Source organism: Schistocerca serialis, chromosome 1 (genome assembly GCF_023864345.2).
Source record: "Schistocerca serialis cubense isolate TAMUIC-IGC-003099 chromosome 1, iqSchSeri2.2, whole genome shotgun sequence".
Classification (NCBI taxonomy): domain Eukaryota; kingdom Metazoa; phylum Arthropoda; class Insecta; order Orthoptera; family Acrididae; genus Schistocerca; species Schistocerca serialis.
This window is the reverse complement of record NC_064638.1, coordinates 252,079,761-252,106,760: the sequence shown is the minus strand read 5'-3', so window position 1 is coordinate 252,106,760 and position 27,000 is coordinate 252,079,761. Positions and strand designations below refer to the sequence as shown.

Below are 27,000 nucleotides of genomic sequence, written 5' to 3'. Positions count from 1 at the left end.
TAGCAGAGGTGCTGAGTCGCGATAGGCACAATAAAAAGATTCACACAATCATAGATTTCAGCCATTAAGTCCTTTGTCAGCAGTAGACACACATACACACATGCGCACACACACACTCACACAAGCGCAACTTGCACACACATCTGCTGCCTCAGAGAGCTGAAACTACATTGCTTTCTGAGACTGCAGATGTGTGTGCAAGTTGCGCTTTCGTGTGTGTGTGTGTGTGTGTGTGTGTGTGTGTGTGTGTACTGCTGACAAAGGCCTTAATGGCCGAAAGCTATGATTGTGTGAATCTTTTTATTGTGCCTATCGCGACTCAGCACCTCCGCTATATGGTGAGTAGCAACTTTCCTTCTCTCATATTGTTACATTCCATCCTGGATTTTCCATTGTTTGAAAATATTATTTAGATTTTTAAAAATATAAGACAGGTTTTATGACACTTACGTGATTGGTACAGCACAGTGACAATCCCGTATTTGTAACGATAACGGAGGTAATAGCATAAGATAACAAGTGCGAGTAAGATAGCAAGACAGGAGAGACTAGAACCCAAGAGCAAGAGACAAGAGAGCTTTTCACACTAGTACAAGTCTTTATATAGTATTTTAACATTATTAAGTTTATTTATTTATCTTGATAATAGTTACAAAGTTCATACGCTGTTGCATTACATAGAATAAAATTAAGTATTATTTCTCTTAAGCATACTAGATGCTGTAATTTAATAATTGTTTCTCTTGGTATGGGGTGAAATAGTTTAAGGTTGGCTGTGATGACACAAGTGTTGAATATTGTTATGTTATATTGCCAACAACAAGGGCAAAGGGGTAGAATTGGGAAGGTAATCAACAGCAGCCCACTTTACAGCAAATTCAATGCTGCTGGGTATAAAATATTAAGGGGAAAGATAGTTGTTGCAAGCAACCATTTTCATACTGCTTGTTGAGGTGATACGTTCTACGCAATCAATGTTTTAGCCTTCGTTATTTAATCTTGGCTATCTCACATTAATATATTGGGAAATGGCAAGTTGGAAAATGCTGAAACCAGAATGAAGGATATTTTACTTGTAACTTGTATCAAAGAAAATGTGATGCGAGTAACAAATCATTAACTTGTTGTAATAATGTTCATTTTAGTGTGTTTACACCTGATACTGTATAGCATTACCGCCTCTGTACCAGAATGAAGGATATTTTACTTGTAACTTGTATCAAAGAAAAGTCTAAAATTTGGAGACCAGAAAAGGCTGTGCGTAATGAATGAGTCATAGTCATCTCCAGATTAATCGGTCGTTATGTTAGAGTAGAGAGAGAAGAGAGGATAAGAATAGTATCTCAAAAGGGAACACAGTGAATATACAAGGTGTTCCAAAAAAACACAGACTTCAGGGACCAGTTCCTTACACCAGAACAAGACGAAAGTCTAGTAAACAAGGGCTCTAAAATGCATACTTTGAGAGCTATGAACACTTCTTCAGTAAAAGAGATCTGTTTCACACTAGCGAAGATGAACAAATGCTCAAAGCTCGTAAAGTGTACATTTAGACCCCTTGTTTAGAAGACTTTTTTTTTTTTTACTTATCTGTATAAGGTACCTGCTCGTAAAGTTTGCCCTTTTTCTTACACCCTGTAAAAAAAAAAAAAAAAAAAAAAAAAAAAAAAAAACTTGAAATACCTGATGAGAACAATTGTTCAAGATACTGTGAGGACATGACAAAAAGAGACAGAAGGAAAGGTGAAAAGGACAGAATTGGTAAAGATGGCACATAGTAAACCCACAGAGATATTTTGTCCCAAGGTACAGAGTATAACTAATTTTGGATAATTCCAATTTAAAACACTGAGAGAAGGGCAGTTAGGAAGGGTGAGGATCTAAATGTGGATCAGAACAGTGATGTCAGTTTTGTAGTGCCTTCATACTGAAAATACACTGAAGTGCCAAAGCAACTGATGTAGACATGTGTATTCAAATGCAGAGATACATAAACTGGCAGAATACACCACTGCAGTCGGCAATGCCTACATAAGACAACAAGTGTTTGGTGCAGTTGTTAGATTGGTTACTGCTGCTAAAATGGCAGGTTATCAAGATTTAAGCGAGTTTAAATGTGGTGTTAGTCGGCACACAAGCAATGGGACACAGCTTCTCTGAGGTAGCGAGGAGGTGGGGATTTTCTCGTACAACAATTTCATGAGTGTATTTTGAATATCAGGAACCCAGTAAAACATCAAATCTCTGACATTGCTGCAGTCGGGAAAAGATCCTGCAAGAACGAGACCAACGACAACAGAAGAGAATAGTTCAGCATGACAAAAGTGCAACCTTTCCACAAGTTGCTGCATATTTCAATGCTGGACCATCAACAAGTGTCAGCGTGCGACCCATTCAATGAAATATCATCGATTTCCTCTTTCTTGTTTAGAAAGATGATATTACTATTTTGGCCTTGAAGTGATACATTAAGATCATTCATGTACACTGGATGACTGCATGACACAAAGCTTTACACCTTGCCTGGGTCTATCAACATCGACATTGGACTGTTGATGACTGGAAACATGTTGCCTGGTAGGATGAGTCTCATTTCAAATTGTATCAAGCGGACAGACATGTATGGGTATGGTGACAACCTCGTGTATCCATGGACCCCAGCAGGGGACTGTTCAAACTGGTGGAGGCTGTGTAATGGTGTGGGGTGTGTGCAGTTGGAGTGATATGGGACTGCTGTTATGTCTAGATACGACTCTGACAGGTGAAATGTACATAAGCATCCTGTCTGATCACCTGCATCCATTCATGTCCATTGTGCATTCTGATAGACTTGCGCAATTTCAGCAGGACAATGTGACACCCTACACATCCAGAATTGCTTCAGAGTGGCTCCAGGAACACTCTTCTGAGTCTAAACACTTCTGCTGGCCACCAAACTCCCCAGGCGTGAACATTATTGAGCATATCTGGGATGCCTTGCAATGTGTTGTTCAGAAGAGATCTCCACCCCCTCATACTCTTGTGGATTTATAGACAGCCGTGCAGGATTCATGGTGTCAGTTCACTCTCGTACTACTTCACCCATTATTAGTCAAGCCCATGCCACGTCATGTTGCGGCACTTCTGTGTGCTCGCGGGGGCCCTATACAATATTAGGCAGGTGTACCAGTCTTTTTGGCTCTGCAGTAGAGAACCTGGCTGTTGTGCATCAAAATGTTGATTAATTCAAAAATACTTTCCCTGGCTTTAAAACTTAATGTGCATGTATACAGTCATGATTGTCATTTCAGTTCTCACTGTGTAATAATGTTTGTTTTTGCTTCCAAAGTTGAGCATTCCGCATGTCTGACTGAACATGACCTAGAGCAGGGGTTCTCATACTTTTTCCATCATGCTCCCATTCTGAAATATAAATAAATTTATTTAAACCGCCCCCCATCTCCTTGTTTTTCTTTCCTTCCTCAGCACTTCTAATACCTGAAACAAAAACGACCTGTGAAATCTATTTACTTCTGTCCAATTATTGCAACTATAATAATAATAATAATAATAATAATGAGTATAATTTGAGCACATCAAAGGTAAACTTCTTTTTTAATTGTCATAAATTTGTGTTATTGAAAGATGGTACAAGATGACAAATACAACTAGGCTAGAAATGACCACAGCAATGAGGGCAGTTATTGGAATTGAGCAATTATATGTGCTTTCCTACTTTCTTTACAAGTTCATTAGTTTGCTGAAATTTAACTGTTTCCATCTACAATTTAATTCATTTAGAAAGTTTTAATACTTGATGTGCAAATAGTGATAGAACAATATTCAACATTTAAATGCCAATTTGAAAACTGTTATATTCAAACTGATCATTCAAAAAGGAAATAAATAATAGCAAAAATGCACACTGTTAAAATTTGAATTTTTTTGCCATCTGCACATTTATTGTGCTGTGTGTGCTTCTTCATAAGAAGAAGGCAGACCCATTTGTGGTTGGATCTTTGAAACAGTAACTCGCAGATACCCTCCCAGCTGCAGTTGAGACCATTGTTTCATCTTGATTAATGCCAGTAATTTGATGAAAAGTGTAATAATATGTCTGCTGCTCTTCTTGCTAAAGTGGGATAGTCATTCCGAGGCTGCACCCAAATATTTTCACAAGACTTCAATTTAAACTCAGTTTGAAGTGTTCTGTCACTTGGGAGTTCTATTAGCTCCTCCTGTTCTACTGTTGCTAAGTGGATCATATTGAACAGATTGAAGGTTCTGGAAATTTATTCTGGAATTGTTGACGAAGGTTTTCGAGATATAGTATGCCAATTCTATTACTTTTACCTACATCTGACTTATTTGCTATTTCCTTCCACGAAATCATTCAGACAAGAAAATATCTCACTGGTATCCTTCTGCTTCTGTCCAAGTTTCCTCTTTCTTGTTTAGAAAGATGATATTACTATTTTGGCCTTGAAGTGATACATTAAGATCATTCAGTTTCTCAAAAATGTCGGCCAAGTAGCACAGTATTATAAGTCATTTTTCATCCAAAATCTGAGCCCAAGTGGGCTGGACGGGATGACAAGCTGCACAAAAATGGTAGCAGAAAGAACGCTGAACCCAGACTGCGGTACATACTAAAGTCATTGTTCGTATGCCACTGCCAACAATGAAAGGTGTTCATGTTGTTTAACATTTTCCCCACCATGTACGAAGGGCTGGTGACGTCACACTAAATCGTCGTCACTCGTTATGTGAAACATTGCTCATTAAGTGAGTCACTTGTTTACAATTTGTTTTGATCATTTTGAAAATTGTGCTTTTTGGGAGTTGCTTGTTGAGTGAGGTTCCACTGTATAAATATTTTTCACTGAAAGCTGGCACCGCCCCCTCTATTACTCTATGCGTCACGTGTAAGAGTGGGACGCACATCCCACTTTGAAGATGACTGACTTATAGGATCCAGATTATATTGCTGATACTACCAAAAATTTCCCTTTGTAAATGTATGCTAAGATGGTGTGATCAAGATCTCGGAGAACAACATAGCAGTTACTTGAAGGGGTGTTTGCTATCTGACATTAATGTCTGGGTGAACGTACTTCATGAAGTTGCACTCTGCCAACTCTACTGTTCGGTATTTTGGTACAGTTTGTAAATGGTGTAGTAAATGGTAGGATTACTGTTAGTATTAGTAGCATTGGTAGGGAAAAGCATAAATGAATGTGTGAGAGAGAAACTGGAAGAAGGTGACTTCTCTTTGTTTTTTGTTTGTTTTGCACATAATTATAATCATATATCGTTCAGTTTTAGTCCACTGTGTATTTTATACCCTTACAAAATACAAAGTACATTTTATAATTAGTAAAAATTAGTTGATAGCACAACTTCTGCACTTTTATGTCGCCAAAGCAATTACTTTTGATGCAAGTGTAATTAATATGGGCATCATCATCATCATCAGTGTTCTGCCAAAAGGCAGGTTTTCACATGGTAGTTCTCCAGGCTGTCCGGTCTTCTGTCATCCTCTTCAGGTCTGCATAATTTCCTCTTCCCTTTATGTCGTCTATCATCTTGTATCTCCTTCTTCCTCTCAGTCTTCTCCCACAAACACATCCTTCCAAAGCATCTGCTAGCAAGCACTCCGTTCTCAGTGATTGTCCCAACCAGTTCTTTTTCCTTTCTCTTACAACCTTCAGCAGACATCTTCTCTCACCAACCCTTTCCAATATTCTTTCATTACTCACTCTTTCCATCCAGCTTATTCTCTGCATTCTCCTCCACATCCACATCTCAAATGCTTCTAACCTTTTTTCATCCTCCTGTCTCAGCGTCCATGTTTTTACATCTACATCCATACTCCGCAAGCCACCTGACGGTGTGTGGCCCCATATAGTGCCGCACTCCAGACAAAACATTTGCCAAGCCTTTTCCTTAGTCCTTTATCTAATTTTCCACATAAGAGTCTCATCTTTCTGTTGAATGCCTCCTTCGCTATGGCAATTCAAGGTTTCACCTCCTGGTGACATCTCAAGTCTTCAGTTATTGTGCTTCCAAGATATTTAAATGCACTTACTAGGCTAATGGTAGATTGTCCTATTTTAATATTGGACCGTCTGCTTCTTGTACTGATAACCATACTCTTTGTTTTTGCTGTGTTTATTTGCATCCCATATTCCACAGAAGCTTCATTCAGATCTTTCAGCATGTTGTTCACTGTCCGCTCACTTTCTGCCACTAATACCATGTCTTCAGCAAATGTTATACATTCTATTCTCTTTCCACCAATACATATTCCTCTTTTCCCATCTAAGCCTTTCATAATAATCTTTTCAAGATATACATTAAACAGCAGTGGGGAAAGGCAACAACCTTGTCTAACACCTCGTCCAATGCTGCTTTCTTCTGACATTTCATTTCCTATACTTATCCTTACTTTCTGGTGTAAATATAGATTCTGTATCAGTCGTCTCGTTGTCCAATCTACTCCTTTCCTCTTCAAAATATCCATCAGCTTGTTCCACTGAACTCTGTCTAGGCTTAATATGCACAAACACAAAAAAATCTATATAATTATTGTTGTTATTTTGTACTTAACTGCCGGCCGGTGTGGCCGTGCGGTTCTAGGTGCTTCAGTCTGGAACCGCGTGACCGCTACGGTCGCAGGTTCAAATCCTGCCTCGGGCATGGATGTGTGTGATGTCCTTAGGTTAGTTAGGTTTAAGTAGTTCTAAGTTCTAGGGGACTGATGACCACAGATGTTAAGTCCCATAGTGCTCAGAGCCATTTTTTGTACTTAACTGAAGTTCATCGTCATGATGATAGGCAAGAGTTTCCTGTTGTTTTGATAGTTTCAAAAGCTGTTTATGAATAACACAGACATTTTTTATATAAGCTCAATGAAGTATTGAAGGGATGTTTGACATGTCTTTATTTTGCGGCCCTTTTTTTTTTTTTTTTTTTTTTTTTTTTTTTTTTTTTTTTTTTTTTTTTTTTTTTTTTTTTTTTTTTTTTGGGAAAAGGGGGGGGGATATTGCGTTTTCTAGTGCTATATGATACATATGTCTTTTGTTATTACTTTTACTACAAAGTCGCTCTGTTTCACATTACAATCAACAATTTTCTAATAAAACCTGAAGTAAACACTGATAATTTCAATTTTGCTATAAATACTGTATACTTTTAAGTGACAGATAGGAAGATAACTATGCAGAACAAAAATGTTCCGTAGGTTACACTTTCTAGGCAGTTAAGCTACTTCTGATTTTAAGGGGAATCTAGTTAGAAACTGATAGCATATACAAATGAAGTGATTTTGAGTTAACACCCACTAGGCATACATCACACTGAACATACAGGTAATTTGGTTACAGATTTGACTGACCAAGGCTACTTGGAAAACTACTGTAGTCTACACTTAGTTGTGATAGTCTACGGTAGCCTACAGTAGTTTTACAACACTGGTTGTGCTTGTCACATGCCCCTCCACACTGCCGTACAGTAGCACTGTTGGCAAAGAGTGACAGCAATTGGTCAGTAGTGAACAGTTCCTACGCTCTGAGTGCAGTGCTTAAATGTGAGGCCATATGTTAGAAAAAAGCTATCATAAGTGACTCTTTTTTAACATCATATCTCCTGAGCAATGTGGCTGAAGTTGTCAGCTGAAAACAGTGTATAAAGATTTGTAAGGTTGAATAACAGAAGTATAGTGTGTCCAAAATTACTTTAGGATTGACTCTTCAGCAGGAGCATGTGGAGGCACCAGAACAGAGTTTCCATGTCCTGCATAAAACACGTGCATAATTTTATCTTTCATTCAGATTGCTCAAACAGGCAAACTATTCACTTTATGGGTATGAAAATTGCAGAAATGTGTTCTGGAAGAGTTACACTACATTTTGATTTTAGTTTTACCTTAATATGTTAATAATTAAGAAAATATACAGACAGTTTACGAAAATGCATTTTTTCATGTTTTTACTGAATTTCCAATATGCGGTAAACTTTTTTGTTATTGAAGTAAGTTGAATACAGTATGTAAATGAATCTCTAACTTTTTAAGGTCATCACTTACATTGAGTTTGCTGTGGTCGGTGCCTCGTCAATGACAAATGAATGGTAAAGAGCACTATCTAGAACAATTGATGACAATTTTTGATGATTTGACATTAGTGAATCTTCGAACCACTTTGTAAATGTCACGTGCTTCGTTTCTTCATGGTAATTTCCTGTTTTCCTTGATTTAGAAAGCAGAAGGCAATTTGGGGGAAATCTTGCTAAGTGCCTTTGTGAAGAAGAAGAAGAAGAAGAAGAAGAAGAAGAAGAAGAAGAAGCCTGCCCCCCTTGCCAGATGGCATTGCCATTTTTCATTTAGCTGAGTCCTCAGTCCAGCCATGCTTGACAATGTGACCAGAATTGACCCGTGTTTTGTCAAGACACATGACTTCATAGATATTTATGCTATGATGTCCCTTAAAAATTGGCAGTGCCATGCAGTTATATCCTCCTCCTCCATCGACAGCTTACGGCTACAGAAATGTCCATATTAAAAGCCCAGGTTGTGTTAAACTTCAGACAAGGATGTGTTGACTTTAGTGAAAAAGTTCTTAGTCTTTAAATGTGACCAACAGCCTCCCGAGTGCCAGATGTTTCTTTACTGCGATAGTAATCATAAACATGACGACGAATTCTATCCTCTGCAAACAAACTGATGTTGGGAATCCACTTATCCATATGATAGTTTTTTCCAGCTGTGTTAAGTTCGACAGTTCTTCAGCTTCCTTTTCTTTGTCAGACATTTCCATCTCTATTTCTACAACAGTGTTTTTGTTTACATTCAAAGCTGCAGCAGTTCTGTCGATTACTTTGGTAATGGAGAGCAGTGGACCACCATTAAGTTTTGTATTCTCAAAGGAGGCACGTAACCTGCAAACCATTAACCATTTCTCTGGTAACATGCAAACTATTAACCATTTCTCTCGACTGGCCTTGTAAGGCAATTCCCTCAGAATGACATTAAAATTTTCCACTAATAACTTTAGACGAACTTCCCACTGACATCATTGGGTACCACCCTGTGAATAACAGTAAAACACACACACACACACACACACACACACACACACAGAGTGACAGGGCACAACAGTCACAATCACTTCCGCCTTCACTGTCAATCCGAAAGTAGTTTTTGTCAGATTATACCTTACATGATCAGAGGAAAGTCTCATTTACATATTGTTCTAGGCATTGGTACAATGTTAATAGTGAACCCAATCTGTGCTATATTATTAATTCAGTACTTGAAGGTACCATCTAACATACGTAACTTTTAGTGAAAGTTATTTACCTTAAAGGCTCACTGTACTTATTTTGTTGGTATAATTATACATAGACTTTTGTTTCAGGATCCTCACCAGCGGTACAAGATGGAGCCTCTATACGCTAATAAATGCAAATATTGTCCAAAGAGTTTTAAGAAGCCTTCCGACTTGGTACGCCATGTCCGTATCCATACTGGTGAACGCCCATATCAATGTAGTTTCTGCAATAAGTGTTTTACAGTGAAGTCAACATTAGACAGCCATCTAAAGACCCATGGAGGGCAGAAAACATTTTCATGTCATGTATGTGGCTTCTTCTTTTCAACAAAAGGAAGTTTGAAAGTACATATGCGTCTTCATACAGGTAATCTATATAGTTACACTATTTGTTCCTTCTTTGTGCATTATTAGATTAATATAAAATGGAGTTTCGATTTTCAAGCTTGTTACAAGAAAATATTTCCAATCCGAAGAATTTTACTCAGTTTCTTTCTTCCTTTCAAACACCTGTCATCTTGCCATGTGTAAAATGTGGTGTTGAGATTTCTTTTCTTCATATCTCCTGAAAGAGCATTTCCAGTTAGTGTGCTATCATTTCCAAGAACTAATTTTAGAGCCCTTATATATACACATGTATCTTCCCCACCCCCAGCCTTCCTTTTCATTCTGTCATGGGTCTCCGACATGTAGATAGTACCAATGGTTTGACTAATAGATGTTACTTAGGTTACTGGACCTTTACTACAGCACAGATGACTTCTTTTTTTGTTGACATGTAAGTTACACTTTGTGGTACCAAAGTTTTTTTTTTGCGTACACCATTAATTTTTAAATTTTCCTAATTAGTTTTATACATAATCATAAATTTCAACAATATTATGAAAAGGATAGATACGTACAAGGCCATAGCCACAGCGCCATAGTCATCAGCCACGTTTGTGTGACTTGTGGTTGTGTTAAAGTGTGTGTGCTTTCTATTTCCAAAGAAGGCCTTTCGGCCAAAAGCTTAAATGTCTAGTAGTATTTTGATCATGTCTGTGTGCAACTCAGTGCCTTGTCTGTGTGGTGAGTAGCAATCTATCTTTCTCATAATATTATTGTTTCTCTATCCTGGACTATTTGTGGTTTAATTATGAATTTCAAGATTTTTTTAAATAAATTCCTGTACTAAATATCAATTTAGCCATAACTTTGTTGCTATGGAAGAGTTTGACAGGGTTACTACCATGTAATGATCATTGTCTCGTGGCAATTGTTTTTTCTTTGTTCTTTTTTTCCCAGCCCTCTCTGAGCTTTTGTCATTCAGTGTCGATAGCACATCAGATCATTCAATGCAGATTTCCTACATGTGCGTGGTTTCTTGAACATACCCGATACCCTAAATGGTTTCTATATGTTCAAAGTTAACCTCAAGTACTTGCAGCATTTATCAATTTGAAGATGTTTTTAGGGTGTACAAAAATAAAAACTGGCAGGTATTGTTCACAGAAATATGAAGTAGAAGATTTGCTTGATAAAGCTTATTTCATACAGATCAAAGTTGTTGCAAGTCTCATTCAAGATAATCAGCTGCACATTTTCATTTGCCAAAACTTTAAGGTTGTTCATCAACCTGAATGAGAGAAATGATTTGAAGACTTGAGCAAGTGCTGCCCAATCAGCCTCAGTTCCTTGAACATAAAGCCGTCGGCACATGGACCGTGCTGTCGAATGTCAACATTGAGCTTGTACAGTTCAACGTGCTGCTGAACACTCAGGAACATTGCGACTTGCGCACACGGTATGTGGGTCCCAACATGGTATACGCAATCGCAACACCCTCCAGCGGCAGTTGTGGAATGTTTCCAGTTCGTAAATCACACTGTTTACTCAAACAGGCGCACATAAAATTCCCACATTAGATCTATTAAAATGCACATTTCCTCCATTGTCCACATCCTAGTCACATTGTTCTATACATAATACGCACAAATACAAACTACAATATCGATGTACATGTTTTAAGACAAAAAGGAAAGTACCATGTCCAATCAGTAAGGACACAGGCTTATAAAAGTTCCATTACGAATAGTGCAACCAAATTTGCAGTAGATAAGATAAATATTGTTTTGTCTTTCTCACATTTTTGTAAAACCCTAAGGTCATTCGTACTTGATCACTGTTCCTACCCAGTAGCAGAATTTTTATGACATGTGAATTGCGAAACTTAAAAGAAAAAGGAACAAAATAACTTTATACAAGTAGCGCAAGCTGTCCTGTAGATTAAGCCGATCGAACACTCTCTCCCCTCATAAAAAAGTAAACTTATATTTACATAACATCAAATATTGTAGTATATACTTACATTGAACTAATAACAAAGCATCAGAACCTATTAAAAAGGCGAATGCTAGGAAAAAAATATTTAGACGTGACGAGACTGAATCATCAACGCTATTCACCACGCTTAAGAGACAACAATTCATTTATGGCCAATTGTAACATGTTGCCACTTGCTAAAAGCTTTAATTGTAGCTATGTTACTAATTAAAATTTAATTATAACAAATTGTACCAAGAACAATGTGTTTTCGGTGGATCCTCAATGTGTTACTGCCTTCAAGTGGCATACACTCATATTACGCAAGTTACAATCATTCTTTTGCCATGAATATGATGTTTCTCATTATTTTATTGCAACGAATCACACAGTTAACTATGGGTTTTCGAGTGATCGTCAATTTTCTGGTACTCGGAAATCGCATATATACGTAGACGTGAACTGAATGCCCCTCACAACTCTGTGCTGAAGGGAGATGGCGTGCATGTGACGTAGGTGGCATTTGATTGGTCAAAGCTCAGACGCACACTCAGAATATCTGACATGCTAGATATTGCTCTGCACATTTGAAAAGACTCCCAAACATGCTATTCCACGCAGAAAGTCTGCATGATTAACATTCAGATGCACGGTCTGTGTGCCGACGTCTTAAGGCCAGTGGAGTTAAAGGATAATGTTTATTAGTCTTCATTGTTAAGCCTACATAGGAGTCACTTCGAGGTGAAGTGTTTGTTCTTCATCATATTTCCGTACAATGAATTTATTGCCAACATACCTACACGACATTGTAGTTCCGCAAGGCACTGAATCCGGTGCCTTCTTCTTGAATTGCTACTTGAAGAATGTGGCAACCACTAGACATAACAGACTTCATGTGAATAATGGGGTTACGTTAAAACTGAAAGTTGTTATTAGATCTGCCCCTTTGTTTCAGTAGGCAGAAAACATTTATTTAACAAGTATGTAACTATCCTCACACAGTGTGTATCAGCTCATTCTAGTGTTTTGTATATCAGTAGGCACAGCAGACCAATATGTAATTGGTAGTTTGGCTTTGTGCAAAATACTGCCTTGTAAGGCACATGATTGATGGATGCTTTTGTGTTGCTGATAATGGTGATGTAGTCTTTGGCATGATTACAAAATGTTCAAATGTGTGTGAATTCTTAAGGGACCAAACTGCTGAGGTCATCGGTCCCTAGTCTTACACGCTACTTAAACTAACTTGTGCTAAGAACAACAAATACACCCATGCCCAAGGGAGGACTCCGAACCTCCGGTGGGAGCAGTCCCAGACATGGTGCCTCAAACCGTGCAGCCACTCTGTGCAGCGATTACAGAACTATCCCCTTTGGAGGAACAGAGTTTTCTTAATTCCATTTGGTTAATTTTGTAACAGTGCATTTTTAATAAGAGATCAGTTTCTTGCTGAAGCTAGTGAGCTGTTACTCCTGCAACTCTGTGTTGCATACATTCTCATGCATCCATATGTAATGCTCTCTTTTTCCAAGTCACAATAGTGAATTTTTCAATTCTAATAAATAAAATATTTCAAAGAACGAGCTGTGGGAAGATACCACTTCCTGCAGCAGCAAGCAATAATGTTCTAAATACCATATCCAAAAATTACCTTGAGAAGTTAGTTGACGAACAGATTTGTAAGGGTAACGCCTTGAATCTCGTGGTTACATACTGGCCTGAACTCCTCAACTCCGTTGATGTAGAACAGGGAGTAAGACAGTTACACAATTAGGTTAGAGGTGTATTAATAACTACATTGACATTACCACAGATGCCGATGCAAGCACCTCTGCAACCGCCGATACGCTCCCTTGGTTGTGGACTGTGGAGGGAAAGGTTTGCGGTGGGAGGGGATATAAGTTAGTGTGCACCCTCAAGAGCTCAGTTCATCAGCAGACTTGACAATGGCGACATGTCTGATTGCCTAAATGTACCTGTTGGACACTATGGATGAGAAATACACTGGTGGACTGTTTGGTTAATAATATTCCATTTTCAGGCACAATATTTTTATTTTCTAATTACTGTTCGTCATATTTAGGAGCTACACAACTCCATTTTCAATTACTGTATAGACATAATGGTCATTACTTCTGATTTAGGTTTTCACTTAACAATAAGAAGTCAATGCAATTGTTAGATGTAATAATAAAAATGTCTCATGAGGAATTAATGAGAGAAAAATGCTAGAGTAATGACACAAATAAAGTGCTGTATATATTACTTGCATTTGCCCATGTAACATTCATCTTCTGCCTTGGTGAAAAACTTCCACATTTGCACTTACATTTTGAATGGTTTAACAGTACTATGTGACTCAAATGATGCTTATTTAATCTTTGATGCAGTATCAAATTTCATATTGTTTTCATTTGCATAGATTGATGAAATAAAATCAGAAATTAAAAATCCATTAAGGGAGTGACAGTTAACAATTGAATATGTAAGAATGTAAACCCAAGTTATTAACTGTCAATAGTCTAAGTAATTTTTAATTTCTTATTTTATTTTGTCACTCTATGTAAATAAAAGTAATAGGAATTTCAATACCCATCACATGACTGTAACATAAGGTAAGTACACATCATTTGAGTTGTGTACTACTGTCATAAACAAGTTAAATTGTTTAAAATGTAAGTGCAAATATAGAACACTTTCATTAATGCGGAAGACGAATGTTATGTGGTCAAACTCAGATAATTGTTGCAGTACTTTATTTCTCTCATTTCTTTAGCATTTTTCTCTCGTTAACCCACCTGAGATAGTTTTCTTGTTCCATCTAATGATTGTGTTCTTCTATTACTGCTATGTGAAAAACTAGTGCTCATTACATCCACCCACACGTTGAAAATGGAGTTGTAGCTCTGTAACACATTGGACTGTAATTAGAAAATAAAGATATTTTGAGTGAAGACAGAATGTAAGTCAGTAATAGCCCATGATCTAGTATCTATTAATAACATAAATTATATCATTACTATGACTGTCATTTGGAATGTAAAGGAAGGTAGGAAGATCTTCTACTTAATAACTGCAACGAGGAATGGTGTAAGATTAGCTGAGCAGTCACCGTCGCTCATCTCAGACACTAAAAATGTCAAGTACAAGCGGACAAAGTTAGTGTTGTACAATATGTCTTCAACAGATATGTGCCAAGCAAAGTTTTGAGGGGTGGGAAAGACCCACTGTGATTCATCTCCATGTTATAAAGCAACTTTGAAAGCAGAGTGTTTCCCCAAATATTTAAAGCTTGCAAAAGCCTTGTAGATGACAAAAAATGAAACAAAACTTACATGAAAGAGAGCCATCAGCGAACCATTCAACAAATTTAGAAGTAACTTTGCTATCAGGTGCTTTGACAGGACACCCAAAGAAGTTTTGATCTTCCATTATATCAATAAATAGATAAAAGCTATCTGTCAAGTCACTCTATGACCATACTGGTACTGAAACAAATGATGACAGAAAAGGCCGAAATACTTAAGGCAATTTTCTGAAATTGCTTCTCTGATAGAGATTGTAGCATGTGCAGTTTCTTCTTTCAGCAGTCTCAATGAATACAAAAATGGCAGATGATGAAATAAATAACTGTAGAACAGAAATTCATAATGAAAAATCTCTCAGCAAAAGACAGACGAATGGATCCGATCTGATGAGATACATACATAATTCTACACAAGAGTATGTGAAAAAAGTTTCTCAACTTTTAACAGCAATGTATCATAGGTTGCTGGAAGAACTAACCATTCAAAGTGATACTGAAAATATGCAGGTGATTTCTATTTTCAAGAAGGGTCACTAAAGAGATTGTACTGAAATTAGCCAGTCAATTAACTAAAAATATGTTCCACTGCTTCAGTATCTTCCTTTGATATAGAGTGTTGCTTTCCTGGTGAACCAATAGGAACTAGAGAACTTATAATCTTCAAAACATTGTGAATAGGAATTGAGCCCTGATGGCATTGTTGCTGTCCTTCAGCCAGCTGGTCAATGTGGTAGCATAAAGTTCACTACAGTTTCATTTAACTCATAACTGGTGTCTATAATCCTTGCCAACCACCTGTCACAGTCATTCACACACGCCACAAACATCCCCCTTCTCAGGTTGTGAATCTGAATATTATTGTGCTGTTTCTGAGGTGTTGGCCAAACAAAAGAAATTTCTTCTTTCTTGCTCCTTAAAGTGCGTGCAATAGGAGTTCGTCCATCACTTTGAGTCCAAAAATGTTTCTTCTGAATTCCTTTCACAGGAGTAGTTTGTTTGGACCATTCTTCTTTTTTCTACTCACAGAATTCGATTTCCTCTTTAGACAAAAGATTGAGGGCTGTGGATGTGTAAGATTTCACGACTCTCGTAAAATCCTCAGCATTCTGAATCACAGCTGTATTTGGTCTGGAAAGATTGTTTTGTAGCATAGTGCTTCAGCAGGCCTCCTACACCATCATTAGGCCCCTTCCCATGACCAGTAGCACTGTATAACCAGTCAGTTGGCAGAAATGACTTACTCAGTTCAAACAGCTGGTAACGGTTTTTAAAATGACTAGGGAGCACTCTCAGAAATAATGATGATCTTCTCTGCCCCTGTTTGCAGTTGAAGAATTTTGCGCATTGCTAGCAAAGCATGTGCTGAGTCATATCCTGTGTCATCACTTCTAACTGCAACACTTGGGGTCTTGTTTTGAAAATATGTCACTTCCATAAAAATTGAAACCTGGTCAATACTCCAATGATACCCTTGTACTTCTTGCGGTAGAATTGCAGACCAGTTCTCAGCAAAATCACAGTGAAGCACTAAACATAGTTCTTCAACCTGTACACACCCTTTCACTTCTGTAATGTGTTGTTGTTGCAATTTCTTCAGATGCTGGTGTGTTACGGCTTTCACTGACCATTTACCAAGTTCATCAATGAAACTGTCAAACGCAACAGTTTTCTTAATTAGTTTATTTTCCTCCCATGTCACATATGTAATTTCTGCATAGTTATCTGCTACGTCTTCCAGGCCAAGTGTCTGTAAAGACAGTCCTCCCTTCCCAGGGTAGTCACCACATTCTTGAAACAAACAATTCTCTCACTTTACGTCACATACTACTAATGACTTCACATGCACAACCAAAGTGTCATATGTCATGCACCAAAGTTCAAAATTCGCGCAGTACACACATAAACAGACATTTCCAGGTGGGTGTGGAACTACTCACTTAGGTCATAGTGCATAAAATTTTGATCTTCCAATATGTGAAGTTGTATAGTTGCTCTTATGAATTGCAAAAGTTTCTTTAATACTGCAAGTCATGTACCTCTTCACTCCACAACTTTTTGACCTTCAACTGTTACAGTTACAGTGTCTTTTTTGTTGGCACTCTGGCAAGAACAGTCCCGTTTATCTTCCATATAAAATGACTGCACTATTGGAACTTGAGCTGCTTCTACAGGATGACCATAATAGGGATCTGGTCTTCCAAAGACTCCTTTTACAAACCTCACATTTCTTTATTTGTCTGCTATGTGCTTTGATACTGATTGAATGTGGTTCAAAATTGTTTTCTTTGAAAATGTCTCTAGAATAATAGTTAAAACTTGCACCTTTTGACTGTAGGATGCACAATATTCAACTGCTGAATTGTATTTGTGAAAATTTCCTGGCAAGAGGTGCATGTTTGCTTTGGTTCATTTTCTTCTGAAGATTGAATTTCTACTTTGAAGAGTGTGGTCAGTTTAACTGTAGTGTATTCATCCATAGCTTTTGTAATTTTTCTGCACTTTTGTGATGCATAGAGCTTATGACTCAACGTCACTTGACACGGTTTCTTAACAGGACTAACACCTAAACACCTACCTCATTAGTTGACTGATTCAGGATATTTAATTCTTCCTCTATTGATGCAAAATCTCCATCTGCACCATGGCAAGCTTCACCTTGTTCAGATACAATTATTGTTGTTATTCTGTCAAAACATTCAGAACACAAAAAGTCATCACTGGACACATCTTCACTTTGAAACAAAGTTTTCAAATGAGAACAGTTATTCTCAACCTGAACAAAGTCTGTTGGTTTTTATATATATAATCACAAACACTATGTGATCAAAAGTATCCAGACACCTGGCTGAAAATGGCTTAGAAGTTCATGGTGCCCTCCATTGGTAATGCTGGAATTCAGTATGGTGTTAGCCTGTATGCCAGCTTCCACTCTCGCAGGCGTAAGTTCAGTATGGTGCTGTAAGGTTTCTTGGGAAATGGCAGCTCGTTCTTCGCATTGTGCTGCACTGAGGAGATGTATCGAAGCCAGTTGGTGAGGCCTGGCACGAAGTCAGCATTCCAAAAGATCGCAGAGGTGCTTATAGGATTTAGGTCAGGACTCTGTGCAGGTCAGTCCATTACAAGGATGTTATTGTCGTGTAATTACTCCGCCACAGGCCGTGAATTATGAACAGTTTCTCAATCATGTTGAAAGATGTAATCACCATCCCCGAAGTGCTCGTCAACAGTGGGAAGCAAGAAGGTGCTTAAAACATCAATCTAGGCCTGTGCTGTGATAGTGCTGCATAAAGCAACAAGGGGTGCAGGCCCCCTTCATCGTCGCTGAATTTTACTGTTGGCACTACACATGCTGGTAGATGACGTTCACCGGGCATTCGCCATACCCACACCCTGCCATCGGATTGCCACATTGTGTACTGTGATTCGCCACTGCATACTACGTTTTTCCACTGTTAAATCGTCCAATTTTTATGCTCCTTACACCAAGCGAGGCACCGTTTGGCATTTATCGGCGTGATGTGCTTATGAGCAGGCGCTCGACCACGAAATCCAAGTTTTCTCACCTTCCGCCCAACTGTCACAGTACTTGCAGTGGATCCTCATGCAGTTAGGAATTTGTGTGTGATGGCCTGGATAGATGTCTGCCTATTACACATTATGGCCCTCTTCTACTGGCGGTGGTCTCTGTCAGTTAACAGACTAATACGAAAAACGTATGTTTTTGGGGGTGTCCGGATACTTTTGATCACATAGTGTATATCACTCTTTTATGGGTATGCAAATAGCAAGCGCACATCACTCTCCTGTGGCTCCAGTCAGAAGACATTTCAAACAGTCCTTTTCACAGAACTCACTGGAGGTCTCAGATTTCTCAGAAGCGTCTTCAGTAAACAAATAAGCACTGAACAACTACACTGCAGAAACCTGCTATGAAAAACCACAAGAAAGAAACTGACAAGAAACTACAACAAAGTGTAAGAAATATCTGCAACAATGAAAGTCAAAAGAAATAACTGCAACAAAGAAAGTGATAAGAAATAACTGCAGCAAAAACAAAAGAAATAAACATTGTAACAAAGAAATTAGTAAGAAACAACTCCAATAAAGACATACATTACCCTTGAAAGTTAAAAAAAAGATTTTTTAAAATAAAACCTGTCCAACTTAAAAGTGGAAGCTCTCCTTTACAGAGACTATAGTACTACATGGTACTAATCAACAGAACAGAAATCTAAATTTCTGAATTGGCATTTTTGAAACGAAAAAATTCCGTAAATTATTAAAAAAAATTCAAAAGTTGGCAATAAAAGAACTTTGACAGATGTCCAAATGGAGGAGGCCTGTGTCTCGCGGCAAGGATTTTTTTGGAGAAAAGAAAAAAAAATTACATGTTTCTTACTTACTCCCGAATTTTAACATAAGCTAAATTCAGTAACATCCTAGATTATGACGGTATCCCCCCTGCCTGAAGCGATAAGGATTATGCCTATCTAGTTTATACATCAGTCAGCATCAAGAATGTGTTGTCAAAATTTAACACCCTCTGCCTCTTATTCGGTGAAATTTGAAAGTTCTATGTAAATCACAAGTTTTATTTAAAATTAATTATGACTATTAACTGTAAAAGATGGTTGTCAGTGAAGGTGTGTGTGTGTGTGTGTGTGTGTGTGTGTGTGTGTGTGTGCAGTCACATGAGTAGCATTAAAACTACAAACTATCAATAAAGAAATGAAAACATTAAGAGAATTGCATCATAATTTTACATTGCTTGGCTCTAGTAATACCAAGTGTAGAAGTATGAAACCGGAATTTAGGAGCTGTAATGGCTGACGACGAATGCCAAATCGCATCAACCCAAGTTACATACATCGGTGTCTGTTTCAAACTCGTAAACATGTCGAGTTTTGTGCCTACGAACTATTATTTGCAGACACCATTGGTTTTCTGCTATGATTTGAAGGAAACTGCTGCAGAATTGCGTTGAATGCTTGTCGAAGCTTTCGGCGAACATGCTTGCGGGAAAACACAGAGTTTCAATTGGTTCAAAAAACTCAAAAGTGGTGATTTTCATGTAAGAAACAATGAGCATGTGAAACCACCAAAAAAGTTCAAAGACAACGAGTTGCAGGCCATATTGGAGGAAGATGATACTCAGACTCGACAGGAACTCACGGAGCAATTGAATGTGACACAGAAAGCTGTTTCTCTTCAGTTGAAATCTATAGAAAATGTGCACAGGGAAGGGGGGGGGGAATGGGTTCTGCGTGAACTGAATGAAAGACAGCAAGCAAATCAAAAGACCACTTGGGCAATGCTGCTCACCAGGTACAAGAGAAAGTGGTTTCTCCACGAATAGTGACAGATGATGAAAAATGGGTATATTTTGAGAATCCTAAGTGTCGTGTAAATCATGGGTGACTCCAGGAAAATCATTGACATCCACTGCAAGACCAAATAGCTTTGGAAAGAAGAGAGTGCTCTGTGTTTGGTGGGATCAGAAGGGTGCCATCTGTCATGAGCTACTAAAACCTGTTGAAACCATTAACATTGATCGCTACCAACAGCAAATGATTGATTAAAATCGAGCATTGCATGAAAAACGACTGGAATATGGAAAAAGGCAACACAATCATATTGCTCCACGATAATGCCCCATCACACACCGCAAAACAGGTCAGGAGAATGAACAAGGCATTCAGTTGGGAAGTACTAAGGTATGCGGCTTATTTTGCAGACTTACCGCCATCGGATTATCATCCATTTGCGTCACTGGGAAATTCTCTTGCTGAACAACGCTTCATTTCTTGTGAAAATGAACGAAAATGGCTCGCTGACTGGTCCTCTTCAAAAGAAGAACATTTTTTTTCATGGCCTGCCAGAGAGGTGGGAGAAATGTATAAATAGCAAGAGATTATTTTAAATAAAATATTGTCTATCAGTTTCAAAATACAGACATGTAATTATTGCAACTAAATTCCAGTTTCATGCTTCTCCACCTAGTATTTTCCAAATTTTGGATTCGACCAACTCATACCAGTTACAATTTTGTAAGAAAAAACTTAGAAGTAAATATATGTTAAGTGTGTCTTATAGCCTTCATAATAATTTATTGAGTACAGTCTAGTCATGAAAATGTGTTAATGCAATATTAACTTTTTCCCCCTAGGAGCCAAACCATTCAAGTGTCCAGTGTGTGACGCAAGATTTCGGACATCAGGGCACCGTAAAGCTCATCTTGCTTCGCACATTAAAGAAACCAGTAGACTGAACAGACAAAGAAAGCAGCCTAAACCTGTGAAGGATCAAGAGAAAAATACTGAAAATATGGTAACTGAGAGAGAGATACACCAAGCAGAAAACGAAAACGCAGAGGCAGATTTGAATAATTCCACATTTTTAGTCACTGGAGACAGTTCTCAAGTTGTCAATAACTTCCAGTTTCAACTAGCTGATAGCTTTCAGATAGATACTTCAGGGAATCTGATACCTACACAGGCCTTACAACTGGATGAAGCAATTCTACAACAGATACAAGCTTCCAATATTATTATTCAGGCACCAGGAACGGAACAGAGTGTTTGTCAGGAAACATTTCAAGTGTCAACGGATGATCAAAATTTGGGCACTGTGCGTTTTGAAATACCTTTTATAAATGTTCAGCAGACATCATCAGATAATGTGACAACCACCAGCGACATTGTTTTTAATGTTGAAAGTGAATTAGATGTTGATATTGACAACAATGCTTCTTCATCAACTCCCTCCACAACTTCACGTTTCAGGGTCAGTGACAGTCGCAAAGGTGGCAGATCTCTAGTGCCTGTTGGTGGTCACAAGAAGACAGATGACGATTTCTTTGTGTATCATGACTGTCAAGTGTGTGGTAAATGGTTCTCAAAACCAAGTCAGTTACAACGGCACGCTCGTATTCATACAGGAGAGCAACCCTTCCAGTGTACTGTGTGTAACAAAAGATTCAATCAGAAGGATGCTTTGAGTATACATTTAAAAAGTCACACAGGTGAAAGGCCATTTGCTTGTCAGTATTGTGATTACTCCTTCACACAAAAAGGTAACTTGAAGACCCACATTAAGCGAGTTCACAGATTCAGTTGTTCTGAGCTTGGGACGAAAGGTCCACCTACACCCAAATCAGTTATTAAGTTAAAACCTTCAATAAACAGTGAAACTGACGTTGATAAAAGCCTTGATCTCGATAGAGTTGTTGATGACTTGTTTCCTCAGATGAACAGTACTTTTCTTACAGACCCCTAATATATTAATTATTTGCATGTTTGCATGCATTTTCCAGTACAAATATTGTTTACATCAGAAATGATGTTACAACTGCCGTAAATATTTATAAATGTAATGCATTTGCAGAAAATGTAATTGTATATTTGTATTGTAAATATATTTTGAAATTGTGATTTTTCTTTGCCGTTTATTTATAAAATATTTTTTTTACTTTTATTGTATTTACTTAAAAAGAACTTGCAGTTAAATACTTTTACATTAATAAAATATGTATGCAGATTGCTTATAAACATCATGAGCATGTGTTTCTGTATTTTTTTATTACAATGACAAACAGTCATCTACAATTTCAAGTTACTGTGTTGGAAATCCCAGAGGAATATTCTTCACAATCCAGTGGCACATTTCAATAATACCAGCATATATGTAACTTGTTTGACTGAGTGCTTTTGATAATGACTCTGCCTTTCTCTTTGGGTAAATATGTTGACAGTTGGGAAATGTTTGCGTATACTTAGTATTCCCAAATTAATTTACCACCTTCACCTGACATAAACCTTGTCTGTGTAACACCCATTGGGAAGTGGTATAGCGAGATCAGCAACCATATCTCCAAAAATATAATTTGCAAACTGTACTAGGTAGAAGAGAGATGCACTGCTTCCCTGAAGTACAAATTTTTGCTGCAACTATTTGTTTGAAGAGTGTGACCTATGCTGCCGATAAATGTGTAGCATTTCATTGAACTGATAAAATAAGAACACTCATTTTAGAGTGAGACTTTGATGTCATTCGGTCACTATACTAATGGCTTCTAGTGTTAATGTTGTGTAACAGTTCAGATCAACCTGTCCACTACAGCCTGTCAGGAACTCTGCAACTACACTGATGGATAACTTGAGTACCATGTCCCGCTGTTCAGAGCAGGTAGCATGGAAGCAGAGGCACTGTGTTGTAACTCAGCAGTTAACTATGGTGCAGCCTGTGGTTTTGCATGTGGTTACATAAAACTGAATTGTATATAAAATGCAGTGTTTTATGATTCACCTTTGAGTATAAATAATGGGGAGGCAGTGAATTCATTCACGCTAAAACGATCAAAAACTAAATGTATGATTGCCGGAGCCAGACACCTGTGTGTAAATAGTGCATACAATTGCTGCTACTTAAAGATACGAGAATTATGCAAACAAATGTATCTAATGTTTAAAGTACACTTATCCACCTAGCAAAATGAGAAAACTTCATTTTCCCGTCTGTACTTATAAAAAACCTGAAAAATTGTCATGTCTGTCTGAACACATTTCCCCAGAACTATTTGACAAATTTTCATGGGGTTCTGTAGGTAAGTTAAACTTAGTTTAGGGGAACATATAGGCTTCAGTTCATTAGAATCGAATCAAAAAAAAGATTTGTAATTGAAAGTTTTATCCATACTAATATTATAAACGTGAAAATAACTCTGTTGTGTTTTTACAACCAACCTGCTGAACCGGTTTTCATGAAATGTACAGAGAGAGCGTGAATCTTGAGGAGAAACAAGCTACTTTAGAATGTGTGTAGGACAAGATACTTACTTATTGAAGAATAATATGCGAATTAGGGAAAAATATTTACTCTTGGACTTTTTATCTTTATATACTTGTGAAAATGCTTTTATTGGCTGAAATATGTAAGTGATAAGATTCAAAGTAAGAGTTCTATGGTTATATGATCTTCATTGTGTTTAATCCATACTTCCACACTAATTGTTCTATAATGTAAATTTCGCATAGTGTATAGCTACTTCCGCAGCACGATGCATAGATGCGGGCTCCTGCACATACCCCTCTGTCTGCAATGCTCAGCTGCAATGCTGTGCATGGCGAAGCATTGTGCATTGGGGCAGCTTGGGAGGGAGCAGAATGAAGTGCACATCATGAGCTACACTTACCCAAACAGACACATGTAAAGGCAGCTGATTTTATTTCCTGTACAGCATCTTATTTACTCGCCATCACTCATCATAACAAAACCACAGATATGTGAGTGCAGCTGCGAGCAACAGCTAGTAGAGAATAAAATAGCATTTCTGCATAAGTGAAGAGCCATCTGTTTCACAGAATTTAAATGCTATTTGCCAAAATTTCATCATCACTAGGGTGCAAGATTTTCTGTATACAGACAAATTTGGCTGTGGATGGAGAGGGACTGCGCCTGATGGGTATGGTTCCAGGGGAAATTGGCCACTGCCTATAAACAGCTGGAAGCTGTGTTGGCCGTGGTCAGTAGGACTCAGGCTGCTGCCTTGGGCTGTGGTGTGTTGGGAGACAAGAGGCAAATACTTGTGGAGATGCCACAAATAGTGGCAGGGCCAGGAATTCTGGGCAGAATGCGAAAGGCGGTAGCAGCTGCATGGCTTCTCATTTTGCAGCATTGTTCCCAGAATTGATCACTGGTTTGGAGTTAAGTAGAAGGCTTAAATCAGAGCCTGGGGTGTATTTTTCCTCCTTTTCCTGCTGTTGTGTATTTTGTAAGATTTGTGGTGGGTCTTATACCAGCACTAGCGGGAAGTTGCGTCCCTGGTCGATATAACAGGGCAGTATTTGCTTACCCCATTACACCACCAGATGAAAGTAGTATTATCTTTATTGTCTCTTCTCAGACTAGTTTTTTGGTGGTCCGGATCTTCCACGCCACCTCCCTGTCGATCCAACTGCGGTGGAGGTCCCTGGAATCCTTTCGCAAGTTCTCTCTGTTGCGCTGCTGAATAAATAGCCACACTTCCCACAAACAGGGATATATTTTGCCCAAAATTTTCACTATTTTCACAATGCAACTAACAATTGCTATAGTAATACCACTCTCTTGAATACATTCAAATGTCTGTACATGTATACTGTAGGACCTGAGAGAAAAACCAGAAAAACAACTATCACTCTTCAGTTGTTCATTATGTCCTTGTTGGAACATCATTTACTCCATGGCTCTCAGCCGGCCGGAGTGACCATGCGGTTCTAGGCGCTGCAGTCTGGAGCCGAGCGACCGCTACGGTCGCAGGTTGGAATCCTGCCTCGGGCATGGATGTGTGTGATGTTCTTAGGTTGTTGTTGTTGTTGTTGTTGTTGTTGTTGTGGTCTTCAGTCCTGAGACTGGTTTGATGCAGCTCTCCATGCTACTCTATCCTGTGCAAGCTTCTTCATCTCCCAGTACCTACTGCAACCTACATCCTTCTGAATCTGCTTAGTGTATTCATCTCTTGGTCTCCCTCTACAATGTTTACCCTCCACGCTGCCCTCCAATACTAAATTGGTGATCCCTTAATGCCTCAGAACATGTCCTACTAACCGATCCCTTCTTCTGATCAAGTTGTGCCACAAACTTCTCTTCTCCCCAATCCTATTCAATACTTCCTCATTAGTTATGTGATCTACCCATCTAATCTTCAGCATTCTTCTGTAGCACCACATTTCGAAAGCTTCTATTCTCTTCTTGTCCAAACTATTTATCGTCCATGTTTCACTTCCATCAATGGCTATGCCCGCATCTCGTGGTCGTGCGGTAGCGTTCTCGCTTCCCACGCCCGGGTTCCCGGGTTCGATTTCCGGCGGGGTGAGGGATTTTCTCTGCCTCGTCATGGCTGGATGTTGTGGGATGTCCTTAGGTTAGTTAGGTTTAAGTAGTTCTAAGTTCTAGGGGACTGATGACCATAGATGTTAAGTCCCATAGTGCTCAGAGCCATTTGAACCATACATGGCTACACTCCATACAAATACTTTCACTTACTTTTACTTAGGTTAGTTAGGTTTAATTAGTTCTAAGTTCTAGGCGACTGATGACCTCAGAAGTTAAGTCGCATAGTGTTCAGAGCCAATCCATGGCTCTCGGATTCAGGCACTTGCTGCACCTTGGCTCAAATGAGTCCCACTACATTTATCCTTATTCAGTTTATTCATGAACATCTCTTGTTGACAGCTTCCCAATGGTATGTTGGGATGTTTACAAATATACTGAAACACTACAAGGCTCAGACAGTTCTATGACAGTCTTGGTTGTGGACTTCTCAACCTTTGCTATTGCATGGAGAAATATTGGTTAACCACCTCTCCACCTTCCGTAATGGGTCAGACTTGCACTAGGTACAGAAAGCAGTTACCAAGATAGTAGAGTACAAATGGTGTGCATGGGGCCATAGCGAGAGCATGGCAAGGTAGAACCCCACCAAGGGTGTAGACACATAGAGCACGCAATATCTGACTTGTTAAATGAATCGACGCGCAAGTAGCCGAAGTGGCGTCAAATCGAAAGACTTGCACCAGGCGAACGGTCTACCTGATGGGAGGCCCTCGTCACATGACATTTTTTTGTTAAATGAAATATTGTTTAAAAATTAATCAAGAGAAGAATGTGAGTTCTCCTATTACTCATGTTCCTGTCTCCCGCCTACAAGAACCACCTTTTCCCAGCCGCTGCATAAGCACACTGTTGTCACAATATCTCCATACAGTGTAATTTCGTCCAGGCAGTAGAAATGATTACTACCGAATAGGCGTCTGTCAGTAACATATCTTACGTACAAACAGTGTACTTGGCTCAAGCAGCTGCTGCCTACACAACTCACTTGAGTTCTGTAATGGAGCTTGTGCTTCGACTTCGCTACAGTGTTATAGGATCTCAAATGTTAGCTGATGCTGAATCAAATAGGCTATTTGACTGAAAGCACACAATTCTTGCCGACAGAGGGCTGGAGGGAAACTGTTTGAGCTACGGTGGTTTAACATATTTAACAAAACAATAAGTGCAATGGAAAACAGATCTCAAATATATATGAGGGCGGTTCAGAAAGTA

General features: G+C 38.5%; 1 protein-coding gene across 2 annotated transcripts in view; it reads left to right on the top strand.

The window, feature by feature from the left end:
* The window catches only part of LOC126467166 (zinc finger protein 236-like), a 234,085-nt gene extending 211,732 nt beyond the window's left edge, over nucleotides 1–22,353 (top strand). For both annotated transcript variants that reach the window (XM_050096441.1, XM_050096442.1), the window contains exons 25-26: nucleotides 9,396–9,675; nucleotides 21,083–22,353. In XM_050096441.1, coding sequence (XP_049952398.1) covers nucleotides 9,396–9,675; nucleotides 21,083–22,191 — 1,389 coding nt within the window. In that variant the 3' untranslated portion in view covers nucleotides 22,192–22,353. The remainder of the gene's footprint in view (nucleotides 1–9,395; nucleotides 9,676–21,082) is intronic.
* Nucleotides 22,354–27,000: the final 4,647 nt, after the last annotated feature.